The sequence below is a fragment of the Atta colombica genome, unplaced genomic scaffold (genome assembly GCF_001594045.1).
Source record: "Atta colombica isolate Treedump-2 unplaced genomic scaffold, Acol1.0 scaffold53, whole genome shotgun sequence".
In the NCBI taxonomy this organism is placed as follows: domain Eukaryota; kingdom Metazoa; phylum Arthropoda; class Insecta; order Hymenoptera; family Formicidae; genus Atta; species Atta colombica.
The window spans coordinates 303918-318941 of record NW_017259543.1 but is presented as its reverse complement, the minus strand read 5'-3'; the positions used below and the strand labels follow the sequence as shown (position 1 = coordinate 318941).

Genomic DNA, 15024 nt, shown 5'->3' with positions numbered 1-15024 from the left:
ATATCTGTGTGTGTGTATATATATATATATATATATACATACAGGAGATAGATAAAATAATGTGAACATCTTGGAAGTACACATTACTTACTTGTCCTCATTCGCCTTTAAAACATTTTAAAATCACTCTATTTTTTCAAGATTCGTCTGTTCTTCAAATTAAAACATTTAAAATTTCAACATTTTTCTTAGTCAGCGCAATCGCCTGATTTAAATATCACCAAACATCATTGTGAGTTCTGGAGAGTAGAATAAGAAACAGAATAAGAAATTTTTTCCTCCAACATCTTTTAAACAATTGGAAAATATTCTTAGAAGAATGACATAACATTACATTGAACCATTTGAGCATCTTCTAACAAAAATGAAGTTTGTATTAAAGAGAAATAATAGGTCGACTTATTAATGAAATAAATACTTTCCAGGTATTTTCACATTATTTTGTTTACCTCCTGTAAATAAGATAATCTAAAAGTTTAAAATTAGCATTAGTAGTTACAAAAATAAATGATAATTTCTAAGCAAAACTTTTCCTCCGCGCCGAGAGAGATTGTTAAATGTAACGTAGACGTTATCTTTCGAAGATGTTATCTTATTTCTACGACGTCTCGTGGGAGAGATGGCGCACCAAGTGAATCTTCGATAACAACATAAACACGGTGATCTGTTTTCCGCAGAGTACATGCGCAAGAGTGCACCCTATGTGGAGGGTAGCTATAACGACATCGACCCCGGCTTAAACCCCGCTTTGCAGGACCATTATCGCATTACTCCAAGTCCAGGCGGTCCCGGGGATCAGTATGGTAGGTGGACCAGACTGCAACAAGTGCGATCCGAAGTCTCGTGTTCGCCAAGGCGGCTGGCAAATTCGATTTTAGCGTGCCGTTCACCCGGGCGTTCACGCGACTGCGATCAGATCGCGTCACGTGGGAAAAAAACTCCCTCGTACTACGAGGATACCGCATAATTCACTTCGATTATCTCCTGAACGTTACTCCACGTTCGCTCGAGATCGAATCGGCAACACGCGGAATATGGATGGCTCCGGCGAGCCCTCTCAACATCTTCTTCATGGTGGAGGTCACATCCACCATTTATCTAACTTGTGTCCCTGTGGGTCTCCTTTTCTCCTTCCATCTGTTAAACGACTTCTTTAATATCAAAACGTGAATTAATATTCCCTCCTCTTGAACTTTCGTTTGTGACTTTATATGACTTATTAAAGACTACGTTCGGATTCCCGAAATGCTATTTACATTGTTAGATATTAAAAAAACAATGATAACCCAATTCTCTTGAGTTAAATGACATTTTGTTATTTTTAACTTCCATATAAGTTAAAATCAGTTAATTTTTATAGTTTGAAAGTAAATATTATTAATGTACTGAGTAAATAATTAAATTTAAGTCAAATTTAATAATACAATTTCTTCAATTAAATTCTTTAACGTCATTGTTTTAATTAAATTAATAACATATTGAGTAGGAGTAGTGGTGACTTAGAAACAATTAAAAACAAACTTAAATTGGTATAATTTGACATTATGAATTTAACAGTGTAGTTACCAATATAAGTGGTACTACACTGTTAAATTTATAATATTAAATACCATTTTATTACTCCTTATTTAACATTCCGGGAATAAAAAAAAAATGGTACTTGAATGTTTTGACTATACATTATCAACTAAAAGTAATTAAAAAAGTCAATATCAGTAAAAAGATTTTTTTTCATAAACATCTCTTGAGACCAACTGCAAAAAACAAAACAAATTAATTATTTAGCTTTTAATGGGACTCTTGCAGTGCAATTACCATACTTGCTGTAGAGTTAGGTAAATAACTTTTAAACGAGTAAGTGGATTCAAATGAACTTTTGCAAGAATATTTATACATGAAAAATTTGATTAAATTCCTAATGCTATTTCCTCATCAAATTTGCAAATAAGTACTGCTGTGATTTGACATAAGATTCAAGCAAAAAAATTAAATAACTTTTAAACCAATAAGAGAATTGTTCTCAGACATAATAATAATAGAATTTATAAAATTTTTTCAATTTTTGATAATTTCGAGTTGTAACATATCCTTAAAGCTATCCATTTTCTATTAAATGCGATTGAAAAATGACATTATTTTTTTTCCGTGATTGTTACGTAAAGTCGAAACAGACGTTGCACGTCTGTACAAGAGACTTAATTTAATCTGCTACGACAAAATTATATTTTAATTCTGATCCGTGATATAATTTTCCCTGAATTTAATTCGAAACCACATTGCTTCTTTTTTCAATGTCCATTTCGTTTCTGAAATTAAATGGAACATTAATATATTCGTGAAATAGAAAGTATACATTGCAATTAAAATTAATAATTGTCATAAATTGTCATAAATTGCAATTAAAATTAATAATTGTCATAAATTGTCACAAGCAACTAAAAATTTTGGATATAAATGATTAACGATATTCGTCATATTTCCAATAATTTATACGATATGTTGTTTTCCAAAGCAACATGTGTATCTCTTGGATGACATTAATATCTTCGAATCTTCAAGTGTGAAGATAAGCAGTTATCGCTAGAGATAAACGTAAGTGAATTATGCGCTTTCGAGAATGAAGCTTCCCTTGGACGATAAAAACAACTTCGATAAAAACGATTAGATCGTAACCAAGATTAGTAATCGATGGCCTTTTCCGTTGCAGATGAGAGTAAAGTGGCCTATGGCTACGTGTCACCGTCGCCATACGGTCCTGTGGGATACGTGCCCGCCGTGGGGGTCGGACCAGTGCCGAGCGATGTCCCCGGCTACGAAGAAGGCCACCCGGGAGTGCCCCTCACGTCGGCTGTGCCACCCGGCATCTTCGAGGACGAGGTGCACCTTCAACGGCTGCAGTCGCGTCATCCGGTGGTGCCCGGTATGGCGAGTCCACTCGACGACGAGCAGAAGTCCATGCGCTGGCGGGACCCGAATCTCTCCGAAGTGATCGGCTTCCTGAGCAATCCCAACAATATAATCAAGGCGAACGCGGCCGCGTATCTGCAGCACCTTTGCTATATGGATGACCCAAATAAGCAGAAGACGCGTAGCCTTGGTGGCATACCACCGCTGGTGCAGCTGTTGGACCACGACAATCCAGACGTATACAGGAACGCGTGCGGCGCGCTGCGGAATCTGTCGTATGGACGACAGAATGATGAGAACAAGCGCGCGATCAAGAATGCGGGCGGCGTGCCGTCCTTGATTAACCTGCTGCGACGGACGTCTGATGCGGAAGTCAAGGAGCTTGTCACGGGAGTGCTGTGGAATTTATCTTCGTGCGAAGTGAGTCCCTCGAAGTGCGTCCTTTCACCGCGCGATTAGGAAAATTAGAAAAAAGAGAAATTTTTCGTGGTCTTCTATTTTTTACATTGGGCGTTTTTTAGGTACTGTCTAATATTTTGGGAGTTGATTTTTGAAGTCATTTTATGAAGAAAAGTTCATGTATCACATTTCAAACTTCAAAGGCCTTATTTCTGATACAGAATGTTGAACGTTCAATAAATAAAATTATTGTTTCATTGTTAAATTATATCTATATAATTTGAATTATTTTTAATCGTTCCTATAGATCATCACTATTTCTACTCAATATGTTAATTTAGTTAAAACTGTTAATTTAGTTAACTGTTAAAAATGTTAATAAAATAAAATTAAATTTAAGAAATGTATTCAGTTTGACTTAAATTTAGTTTATCATTTACTAATTATTACATTAACATGGATGTTGTTTACTTTGAAACTAAGCAATTTTATCATGGAAATGGATCGATTTACATATTAACATATATTATGGAAGTTAAAAATAATAAAATATTGTTTATAACTCAAGAAATTGGGTTTACATTGCTTTTTTGAAATCTAACAGTTCTTCTGACTTCTGCTAACTTTTAACACGTGATTTCAGGACTTGAAGAGGTCGATCATCGACGATGGCGTGACGATGGTGGTGAGCAACATAATAATACCTCACAGCGGCTGGGACCCGAGCTCGTCGAGCGGCGAGACTTGCTGGTCCACCGTGTTCAGAAACGCGTCAGGCGTGCTGAGGAACGTATCGAGCGCGGGCGAGTACGCGCGGAAGAACCTGCGCGAGTGCGAAGGTCTGGTGGACGCTCTGCTCTACGTCGTGCGTTCCGCGATCGAAAAGTCCAACATCGGCAACAAGATCGTCGAGAACTGTGTGTGCATCCTGAGGAACCTGAGCTACCGTTGCCAGGAGGTGGAAGACCCTAATTACGACAAGCACCCGATCCAGTCCACGGTGCAGAACAGAGTCACCGCACCCGCGAAAGGTGAGCCCAGGAAGTGCAGTAGGAGAACTTGTTTGAAGGAGTCGATGCACGACAGCAGCCAATATTTCTTTTCTTTCTCTACCTTCTCCAAGAAGGAAGAAAAGAAAAAAAGTCGAGAGAATTAATCTAACTTTAATTCAAATTTAAGCTGCACTTTTAATCTGATCGAAAGATATAAAAGTAGAATTATTACGTATACAAAAATAGTTTTAATTTATTAGGTGTACCTTATTTTTAATTTATTTTCATTTCTTTTTTTTTATCACGACTAATTAACACATAAAACATGGTAAAAAATCTCGCATTAGAGATTTCAATTTTACTACAAAAATGGAAATTGGGTAACGCGACACGCGTTTTTATATCTTTCAGTCAGATTAAGCTTAATTAAATTAATAAAAAGTAATTTTCTCATGAGTTCTTGAAGAATTGAACCACGCTAGATTCCTCGATCGTATCGAGAGTGACGCGAAGACAAATGTGCAGTCGGGAAATTATTCTATAATAAAAGTACAATAAATTTGCATAGATAACCGTGAACGTGCAACGTAGTATTTAATGATGTACTTTACGGGGAAAAATAAATTGCGAAGATAGAGGGGTATCTCGAGCGTTGCTTTTGGACCGAGTATGTTTTTCTCGCACATGCACGAGTCTCCCTCGGTATGCATGTAGCTGCAGTCAGAGCATGTGCGTGCGTGCGTGCGTGTGTGCGCGTGTGTGCGTGCGTGCGTGCGTGCGTGCGTGTGTGTGTGTGTGTGTGTATGTGTGTGTGTGTGTGTGTGTGTGTGTGTGTGTGTGTGTGTAAAGATTGGGTGGGACAAGTGAGAAGAGGAGGTAAATGATTCACCCCTTAAACCAACCATGAAATTAGATCGGAGGGGATATGCAGCTTCCCTGTTACAAACACTCTTCCATTGTGCAAAACTATCGCGACGTCGGCCTTTAAAAACAGTTAATTATCTCGCGTTAAATTCAGACAAAACTATTCATCGAGATCTCTTATTTTAGTACACGTTTATATTTATTTTTTCATTGTCGAGTTTGATTCGATTTTTTAAATCACATCGTCGCGCGAACGTTTTTTTCAGATTTTTTTTTTTCCATAAAAACCATTCGAAATATTTACGTGCGAGTTGTTGAAATATTTACGATTACATTTATTCGAAATAAGTAACATTGGCTCGAATGAAATTGTAACATTAATTCTCCCACTCGCGTTTTACGGACACGAAGCCCGCTGATATTTTACGGGCGCGTAGTCGGTAGTTTGTAGATAGTTAGTTTACATAGCGTATTAAATTTGATTAAAACTTCCGGGCCAGTTTACCGAGATGAGGTAGCGCGAGGACGAAATTTGTATCGCTTCGTAAACCGTAAATAACGCATTTAGAAAAGTGCAAAATGTTGCAATTAAGGATAGACGATTTGCTGTAGATAGACAACTATACTCACAATCTCCTTCCGCAATTAATTCATCCCAGACTATCCTTTCGATTTAATTTGCCTTTTACTAGTTTCAAGACGGATGGATATATACAGTGTGTCCAGAAATCCGTTTCTATACTTCAAACGTGACACAACTACAATAAAAAAAAAAAAAGATTTTAGAGTTATTCTCAAGAATGAAGAATTTGATATCTAAATTCTTTAGAGTCTCACTTTAAGGAATAAAAAATGAGCTCGATTATAGAAAAATAGTTCAATTTTCAATCTTTAAAAGTGAGATTTCACTCTTCAGAAGAGTGAGATTCTCTGAAAGTTTTAAAGAGTAAAGATTACTTTATCAATCATCAAAATAAACTAACTTAACTTCACAATCCGTCCGCCAAATAACTTGTGTCGTTCTTCAGGTTTTTAAAGAGATCATAATATCTTCTAAAAGAATGATACATTTGAGTTGTGTCATTTTTTTTGTAAATAAAAAGAAAATTTCTATGGAGAACATTTGGAATTTCTGGATCTGTTTTAATTTTGTAGAACATAAAATGTTATAACTAATAAAAAAAGATGATTTTTAAAAATGAAAATAACCTGAATATATTTTTCTTTCCCAATAATAAGTTTTTCTAAAAAACTTAATTTTTTAAATTATGTCACTTTCGAAGTAGGGGAACAAAATGTATATACACGACGACGATCCCGTATATTTTTGTATATCTCTGTATTAGTTGAGTTTTTGTCCTCTCTCTCTCTCTCTCTCTTTCTCTCTCTCTTTCTCTTTTTTTTAGACAACACTTAATTATACGTATGTCCTAGTTGAACTTAAAAGAATTTTTTTTTTTTTTTCATTTTGAGATTCCGTTGACGAATTACACAGATTTTTTATAAATCCTAGTTCAGCATGGATTAAACTGTGTTTCAATCTTTTTAGCATACAGTTTATGTCAAGGTAAGCCCCCTCTTGCAGTTCCATTGGTAAATTAGTTCCGTTCGAAGACATAGTTATTGCATGCTTTGCCTTGCCAGATCGTAAGCCGACTACGTTTACATTATGTATTGAGTTATGAATTTATATTTTCCCTATAAAAATAATTATTTCTTTTTTCTTTTTATTTGATGTTGTAACCGCTATGTTCTTAAGCGATGATTTATACTTCTGTATACACTGTCTATATATTTGCAAAATTGACCAAAATTCCGAAACAAAATTGACCGGTAATGAACAAATTCTATGAGCTTGCTGCGAAGTTTGGCATATGGTTTACAATTTCGTTTCTAATTTCGTTTATTACGTAGATAAATGGCTCGTTTAATTTAGCAGGTTAATTAGAAAATTTAGAAGTGTGTAACAGGCGCCTTAGGAACACGAATATGCGAATCGCACTTTTCTCGATATCGCTCAATGTTGCTCGATGTTTCACCGACTTGCTGTTGCAAATATCGCGGAATAAGGAATCTTATAGAAAATGATTCGATAATTGGACACAAATCAATCTGATTCCGAATATCAAAACTCAATGTGACATTTGCCTCTTTGATTTCGTAATATTCCCAATGTAACCCTGACGGCTATTAATATGGATCCTCTGTAATTCTGCTCTAGGTGAGAATCTGGGTTGCTTCGGCGGGAGCAAGAAGAAGAAGGATGGCCAGCCGGTTCAAAAGGAAACCACCGCGTCACGTACGACGAGTCCGCGGACCGAACCAGTCAGGGGAATGGAATTGCTCTGGCAGCCGGAAGTGGTCCAATCGTATCTTAGTCTTCTGCAAACGTGTTCGAATCCGGAAACGTTGGAGGCTGCTGCCGGAGCCCTGCAAAATCTCGCGGCTTGTTACTGGCAGCCGAGCATCGAGATTCGCGCGGCCGTACGCAAGGAAAAAGGTCTCCCTATATTAGTGGAGCTCTTGAGAATGGAGGTAATTACATGGTGTCGAACATTTAATTTAGCGAATATGCAAAGAGAATCTACGCGTTTATAAAACGCAGATATTAAATTAAATTATAAATTAAATAAATGATTAAACTAATTAGATTATATTTGGAATGCCTCAATGGAATATTAATCTAATTACTTTACTTGTTTTTTCCATTAGCCGTATGAAGTACTACTCAAACTGACGCTTGTTCTAATTTCGTATTTATATAACAATTTATCTAATTTTATATCTTATACTTTAAAAATTCCAATGTTTGTAGAAAGTTATTAATGGATAGTACATGCATTGTTAATTTTACTGCAATAAATAACAAGAAAATATCTTTTATTTTCTGATATCTATGTCTTAAGTTAGTTACATGTATATTTAATACGTTATTGATAATATTTAATATTTATAACTCTGTGACATGAGTAAAATTTAACATTGTGACCACAAACGTTCGATTAATATCTATTATTATATATTTCTGTGACTAGGTGGACCGAGTAGTCTGCGCGGTCGCAACCGCACTCAGAAACTTGGCGATAGATCAACGTAATAAGGAGCTAATAGGCAAATATGCAATGAGGGATCTCATCCAGAAGCTGCCGTCTGGAAATAATCAGCACGATCAGGGCACAAGCGACGACACGATTGCCGCGGTGCTCGCGACTCTAAACGAGGTCATCAAGAAGAACGCCGAGTTCTCGCGGTCATTGCTCGATGCCGGCGGTGTCGATAGACTGATGAACATCACCAGGCAACGCCAGAAATACACGCCGCGCGTTCTTAAATTTGCAGGTAATATTTCGAAATCGAATTTAAATAATTATTCGATAATATACATCGTTAAAATATCAATAGTCGATTTAATGAATCAGCCATTATATCAATAGATAGAAATTATTTTATTTATGCGTATTTTTAGGGCAAGTGCTATTTACTATGTGGCAACATCAAGAGTTGCGAGACGTGTACAAGAAGCACGGCTGGAAGGAGCAAGACTTCGTCACGAAAACCGTTGCCGCCAGGAATTCAGGGCCTAATTCACCTAACAACGCTAATAGGTAATTATCACCCATAATGGAGCAATAAATAAAATTAGGTACATATAGGATAGTTGCCGCAATAATAGATAATTGAAATATCGAGATGACAACATAATTATTAAATTTAATTAAATTTAAACATAATTATTAAATTTAATTAAATTTAAACATAATTATTAAATTTAATTAAATTTAATTTTTTTAGTATTTATAATTAAACTTACATTAAGTTACAAATATAGACAGTAGGATAACATTTTAAATTAATTTTTCGTTATTATAAGTTGACTATCTTTCTATAATTGTAAATAAACTTTATTTCTCTAAGTTTTATTTACAATTCTTTATTAAAAATATTGAAGATATTAGAATTAATATGTTACCGTCATTAAATTAAATTTATTTATTTTTTCTAAGTATGAATTTATTATTTTCTGGTAATTTGATTTCTGGGACTCCGCTTATTTTTTGTTTATGGTTTATTCGTTTTGTCGTGTGAATTCACTTAGTTCCTGATATTTACTGCGGAGTCCTCACTCTTTTCTCTCAGGCAACTCGATTCTACGTTAAAGTACAGCTACGATTGCAGCACTCTGAATCGACCGATGGCAAGCCAGGGAAGCACAAGATACGAAGATCGAACGATCCAGCGAGCGAACATGAATTCGAATAATGTCGGTCGACCTACTATATATCAATCAGTAAGTAATAATAACTAACAGCATCACTAAAATAAATATACGCCGCGTAGATACATAGGATGAAAAAAGCGTACTTGAAGCGTAGGAAAAGAAATCACACGTGCACATTATATATGCAATCTGAGTCGTCGGTCTTACGAAAAAGTTCACTAATATTTAATAAATAAGAAAAAAGCAACGATTTTTGAAAAATAACTATAAAAAGATCTCACTTTTAAATGTGAAATCGCATTTAATGATACCGCAGATTTACAAATTTTTCTACATTTTTATATTTATATTTCACTCTATGTGTACTTATTATTAAATTGATTCATTACAAATTATTTAATGTGAAAATAAAAAAATAATTAAAAATGTACTAATTTGATCACTTCTTTCATAAGACCGACGAAGTATTTCGTTCTATTAATCTCGATTCGTTGCCATGATAATTTTCTAATATTCGCGTCGTTATACAGATTAGAATTTAAGAATAGTCTTTTGACATAACTTCCTTGAACACACCAGATGGATCGTACACCAATAAATAATTATATTTAACTTTGTAGTTAGTGTTTACTTAGGCTCACAAAGTGATATAAACGCGACAAAGACACAATTATGTACCTAGAACGATCGACGCAACTTTTGGCGCAATCGATTGTGCCAAAAAGAACAAACATCACTCCATAACTTTTAATCGAACATACACAGCCATTGTAATTTGCGTGCTAAAACGTACACGATCGAATTGCATGATTTATGATTGTCTTCCTACAGTTTGAGTGATCTTGTAAGATTTCCATTTTTATCGCGCTTTCCGTAAGATAGATGCAACAAAAAATTGTATGCATTAGAACGTTTTCCAAATTCGAACGAACATTTCTAATAAATGTTACTATGTCGAGTTAAAGATTAAAATTAATCGCCATATGTAATACCGTGTTGATTAATGCGAATCTGGTTGTACAAGAATTCACATAAATGTTTCACGCAACATTCACGCGAGTTACGCACGAGACCGGACCAAACTCCCACTTTTTAATAACACCGCGTAGCTACTTTCTAAATCCTGAAACTTTTTGCACGGTTTTCATAACGATTTTTCAACTTGCTACTTAATTTAACTAACTGCGCGAGAGGAGGATCTCTAACGCGTAATGTAATCTTAGGAACGCACCGAGCAGTGTTGCTATTAACGACTTTAGGTCTAAGCGAGAATACTCGAGATATTCGCATCATGTTGTACACTTTTGTCTCCGGAACAACGCACAAATTTACACTAACAGGAGCTATGGCTGACGTGATCACTGCCTAAACGAACACTCTCACACCGTCACTAACGATGGCAATTATTTTGACTTCTAGCGTACAATGAGAAAGTGATTTCATACATACACCGATTAATTATAGAGAAAAAGCATTTGTATCAAGCTAGGAAGCGATTTCGATTTCCTACATTTTTCCAGTGCCCTGCTAGTTTAGTTATATTTTATTATAGTGAGGTATAACACGCATTTACAACTAAATTATTACGTAGCCTATATAGTCTGTACTGTATACCCGATTTTGTATATAAGCTTAGGAAGTGATTATATTAATCTTGTATACGTAAATTACAATACACAGAATATAATTATTATGGGTGTTCGCACGCCGTACTAAATTATTATCCCTTTAGTACGCCGTTTCATGAAAATTTATTTTGATGACAATACTATCGAAGCCTAACGGAAAATCACGTCAAATTGTTTAGCTTATTGATGATGTAAATTGAAAGACTTTTTATAAGAGAAGATTTCATTTCCGTAACACTAGAACATTCACTATAAAAAATATGGGTGTAGATTTAATGTGTTTATATAATTCTCATCTTATAAATGTTATAAATGTGAAGATTTAATACTATGGGTTCTAAGGATGTTACATGTATTTTTTTTAATAAAATAAAATTATGAAAAAATTTTCAAAATTTTTTTTACAGTATTTTGTATTTGAAAGTGTACAATAAGTTTGGCGGCGATTTAGAATTTGGTTAAAAAATTATTTCAATAAGTAGCGTTTTTAAAAAATAATTAAGATAAATTTTATTTAAATTATAAAATTGTATTTTTAAATATAAATTTAAGTATAAATACTGTCCTTATTAAACTGTTTCATATGTTTATAATATTCATTTTTATACAGGAAGTACAAATTTTCAATTCCAGTCACTTTTTGCAAACATCTACACCTGGTATATGCTTAAATCTATTGTTTTTATGCAAACATCAACACGGTGAGAATTATATAAATCGCATGATGTTAAATCCATACTTATTTTTTTAAAGCGTTTGTAGAATCCTATTTCGTATTCCGTGCATAAAAAAGCACAATAAACCTCCTCCTAGATTAAATATTATATATTTTGTAACACACGTACACACGTATACACAACACACGCGATTTCATGTGCGACTTTATATCTGTGTATCTCAGCTACGAATTTACTCACGTCACCGTCGGAATATTTATATTCTGTATTTAGCCGAATACTAAAACGTAATGTAACAAACAGGAACAATTACTTGAAAATATGTATATTAGATAGCCTATATACCTGATTGCAAATAAAGGCCAAACATATCACATCTTCTTCGTGGTTTTGCCTACACATTACAGTGTACTCTCGATTATCCGCAATATAGGGAATAATTACAAAAAAGAAACACATAATACAAATCAACATACAATTTACAGAAACACACACAGAAATTACAAATAATATTTTTATTCGTTTATTCTTTTTTAAATAATATACAGCCTTAGCTATAAGTACAAAACGCTCTCAATTTATTACATTTTTTTGAAAGAAGAGATAATAAAAGACTAATAAAAGCTAATAAAAAGCTAATAAAAGACTAAAATTATTAATATTATAAAAATAAATATTATTTAGTAATAAAACTATTTTTCAATTTATTTTTCTTTGAATATAGAATGTTTACACAATTTGTGGAGATGCTTAATACTTTTAACCAAGGCTGTACATATCGTAAAAAAATATTCAAAAGTACACTTTGAATATCAGAATAATGTTTCATTCAATGCAAGCCGTCAGACTAGAGATTGAGATTGGATTTTAACCAACTAGAAGAAAACCAATCTCGACTTTTGCTTCGATTGGTTAAATTCCAATCCAATCTCAATCTCGGTTTTACTTCCATCGACAATTTGCGAATGTACGGACAATCGAGGGTACAGTGTGTATAAAATACCACCCCAAAGTGAGCTTCTTTCAGCGTCTGAAGGGTCGAGGCGCCGCGCGGTTCTCCCCCACCCTCGCCCACCCCCCCTCGCAAGAGAGACGCGCGACCACCAGTTGGCTAACCGTTGGCTTGTGTGTGTGTTGCAGCAGCCGAAACCCGGTGAGCCGCTCTACGCGCAAGTTAACTTGGAGAAGAAAAAGAAGCGACAGTACGAGCTGGGGGTGGGCCAGGGTGGCCAGGTGGGTCAGGTCGGCGGCGGCGCCGCGATACCTGGGGGCGGCGGCGGCATAGCTGGACCAGGCGGCGGCGGGGGTGGCCAGTGGGTGCCGGATGGCGTCGGGATGATACCAGACGGTACCGGTGCCACGTCAGTAGCGGCGACGGTGGCGAACCAGGTGCCACCGCCGAGCTCGACTGCTGCCGCCGCCGGCGACTCCTGGGTATAACGGGTCCTACAAGCGGGTCCTACGCGGGACCGCCGGGAGGACCTCGCCAGAAATCATGGCCTCGTCGCGTCCCTCCACGGCCGCGTCGAGCGACTGTCGCCTCCGTCTCCGAACCTGTCCATGTAGCGGAGGTGTATAGGAGGGATCATGTCCTCCACTCCGGGATCGAAGTGACGCCTCCGTAAAATTTCGGAGGATTGAAGGTGTACGAGGGATCGGAGGAAGAGTTTAAAACTTGGGACTTTGCTCGATGTAAGGGACTGCAAGACGGACACTCGTTAATTTATTGGGCACCTTTTCCGGATTCGCGAGAAATCAAGATTGCCGATTGATGACGTTATGGTCGATTTGGCTGAGCATAGGCGAGTTGAGAGAAGCGTTTGTTGCAGGATATTAAAACAGAGATATCGAGAATATAGGGATTATTTGAAAAACGAGAGAAGTACAGAGATTTGGGGAACCTTGATGGCCTCCCCCTATAATAGAAAAACCCGAGTACGCGTTGTGCTCGGAATATTGTCGAAAGAGTACGCGTGAAAGTATTATTAAAAATTGGAGAATTATACACTTCCGAAGGATGGCGGCGGAAGAGCGACGAGACATTACGCTTTATCATTGGAAAGACGTCCATATTATGATTAGGAAGAATTTCGAGGGAATAACGCAGGAAGTTAACTACGTCGAGTTAATCGAATGGCAGCTGAACTTAGGGTGATAAAGACAGGCAGCTTTCAAGAAAACGAGGTGTATATTGATCTATTTGAGATAGAACTACGCACGAAGGTGTATATAGAGCTGATTGAAGAATTATTAGACGAACGAGCGGATTAACGGATCGACAAGTGGAGGAATGGAGAAACGATATCCTTTCCAATGCTCGCAAGTCAGGATACGCTACCAATGTGACAATTGAACGAAAGATAGGATTCGAATTGAAGCGGAAGCCGAAAATCAAGCCGGAAGAAACCGACCTCGATCACATTCGCCAGGATAATTCGCGCAAATAATCGTCTTAGTTTTGACGATGTGAAAAAATCCCTTTCTTTATGGTGTCTCCTGCGTCGCATATACAAACGGCGTTGTTATAACGGCACGAACTTTAAATAGCCGGGAAAGGAGAAAGGGGTCGAGATCAAAGGGACGCGCCTAAGATATAATCGAAACGTTTCTTTGGTACACTTCAATTAAGTATACATGAATTGCGAGAGGAGCTCCTTGGTCGACCTTGAGGGAGCTGGCCTTGACGCATTTTTATCGGAGTCTGAGAACCTTCATCGTCGGAATAATAAAGATCGAGATCGGTAGCGAGGAGAGAAGAGGCAGCGAACGAGTCCACTGAGTAGATCCGGCAAACGCGAGAACGCACTTGCAGATGCACCTGCAGTCTTGATATATGATAATAGTTATCAGCGCGAGAGAGAGAGAGAGAGAGAGAGAGAGAATAAGAGAAAAAAAGAGAGAAAGAGAGAGAAAGCGACGTCCAACCACATCCGCAGCAGTAGTCGCACTAATGGCTCTAATACCTTCATTGCACAATTCTAAATTAATATATATACATACATATATGTCTGCGTATAAATATATTATAAACACGGCACACGTATACGCACGTACATGTATACACGTATACACACATAAGCCCTAAGTGTATATTTTAAGATGGTATTAGCGGCAGCAAAAGGCGCGAGCGTATACTGATCATCGCGAAGTACTGTGCTAAGAATAAGTTAGGTGTGTCTATGTAAGTATTATAAATAAGTAAAGACGAAGAAGCGCCACTGGCGACTTAAAGAGAAAATCATCCACAATTTTTACGCAACTCGATAATTTATGGAAAATATATTTATACGTAAAAAATTAAATCAAATATATATCTAATATATAATTATAATATATAA

At 36.4% G+C, this 15024-nt stretch overlaps 1 protein-coding gene across 4 annotated transcripts in view; it reads left to right on the top strand.

Moving 5' to 3' along the window:
* The window catches only part of LOC108691859 (catenin delta-2), a 62775-nt gene extending 47839 nt beyond the window's left edge, over positions 1–14936 (top strand). For 3 of the 4 annotated variants that reach the window (XM_018199792.1, XM_018199794.1, XM_018199795.1), the window contains 8 exons: positions 678–803; positions 2708–3327; positions 3950–4337; positions 7384–7697; positions 8198–8501; positions 8629–8767; positions 9300–9450; positions 12827–14936. In XM_018199792.1, the coding sequence (XP_018055281.1) occupies positions 678–803; positions 2708–3327; positions 3950–4337; positions 7384–7697; positions 8198–8501; positions 8629–8767; positions 9300–9450; positions 12827–13126 (2342 nt within the window). In that variant the 3' untranslated portion in view covers positions 13127–14936. The remainder of the gene's footprint in view (positions 1–677; positions 804–2707; positions 3328–3949; positions 4338–7383; positions 7698–8197; positions 8502–8628; positions 8768–9299; positions 9451–12826) is intronic. The other variant, XM_018199793.1, reaches the window with a different exon arrangement.
* The last annotated feature ends 88 nt before the right edge of the window (positions 14937–15024 follow it).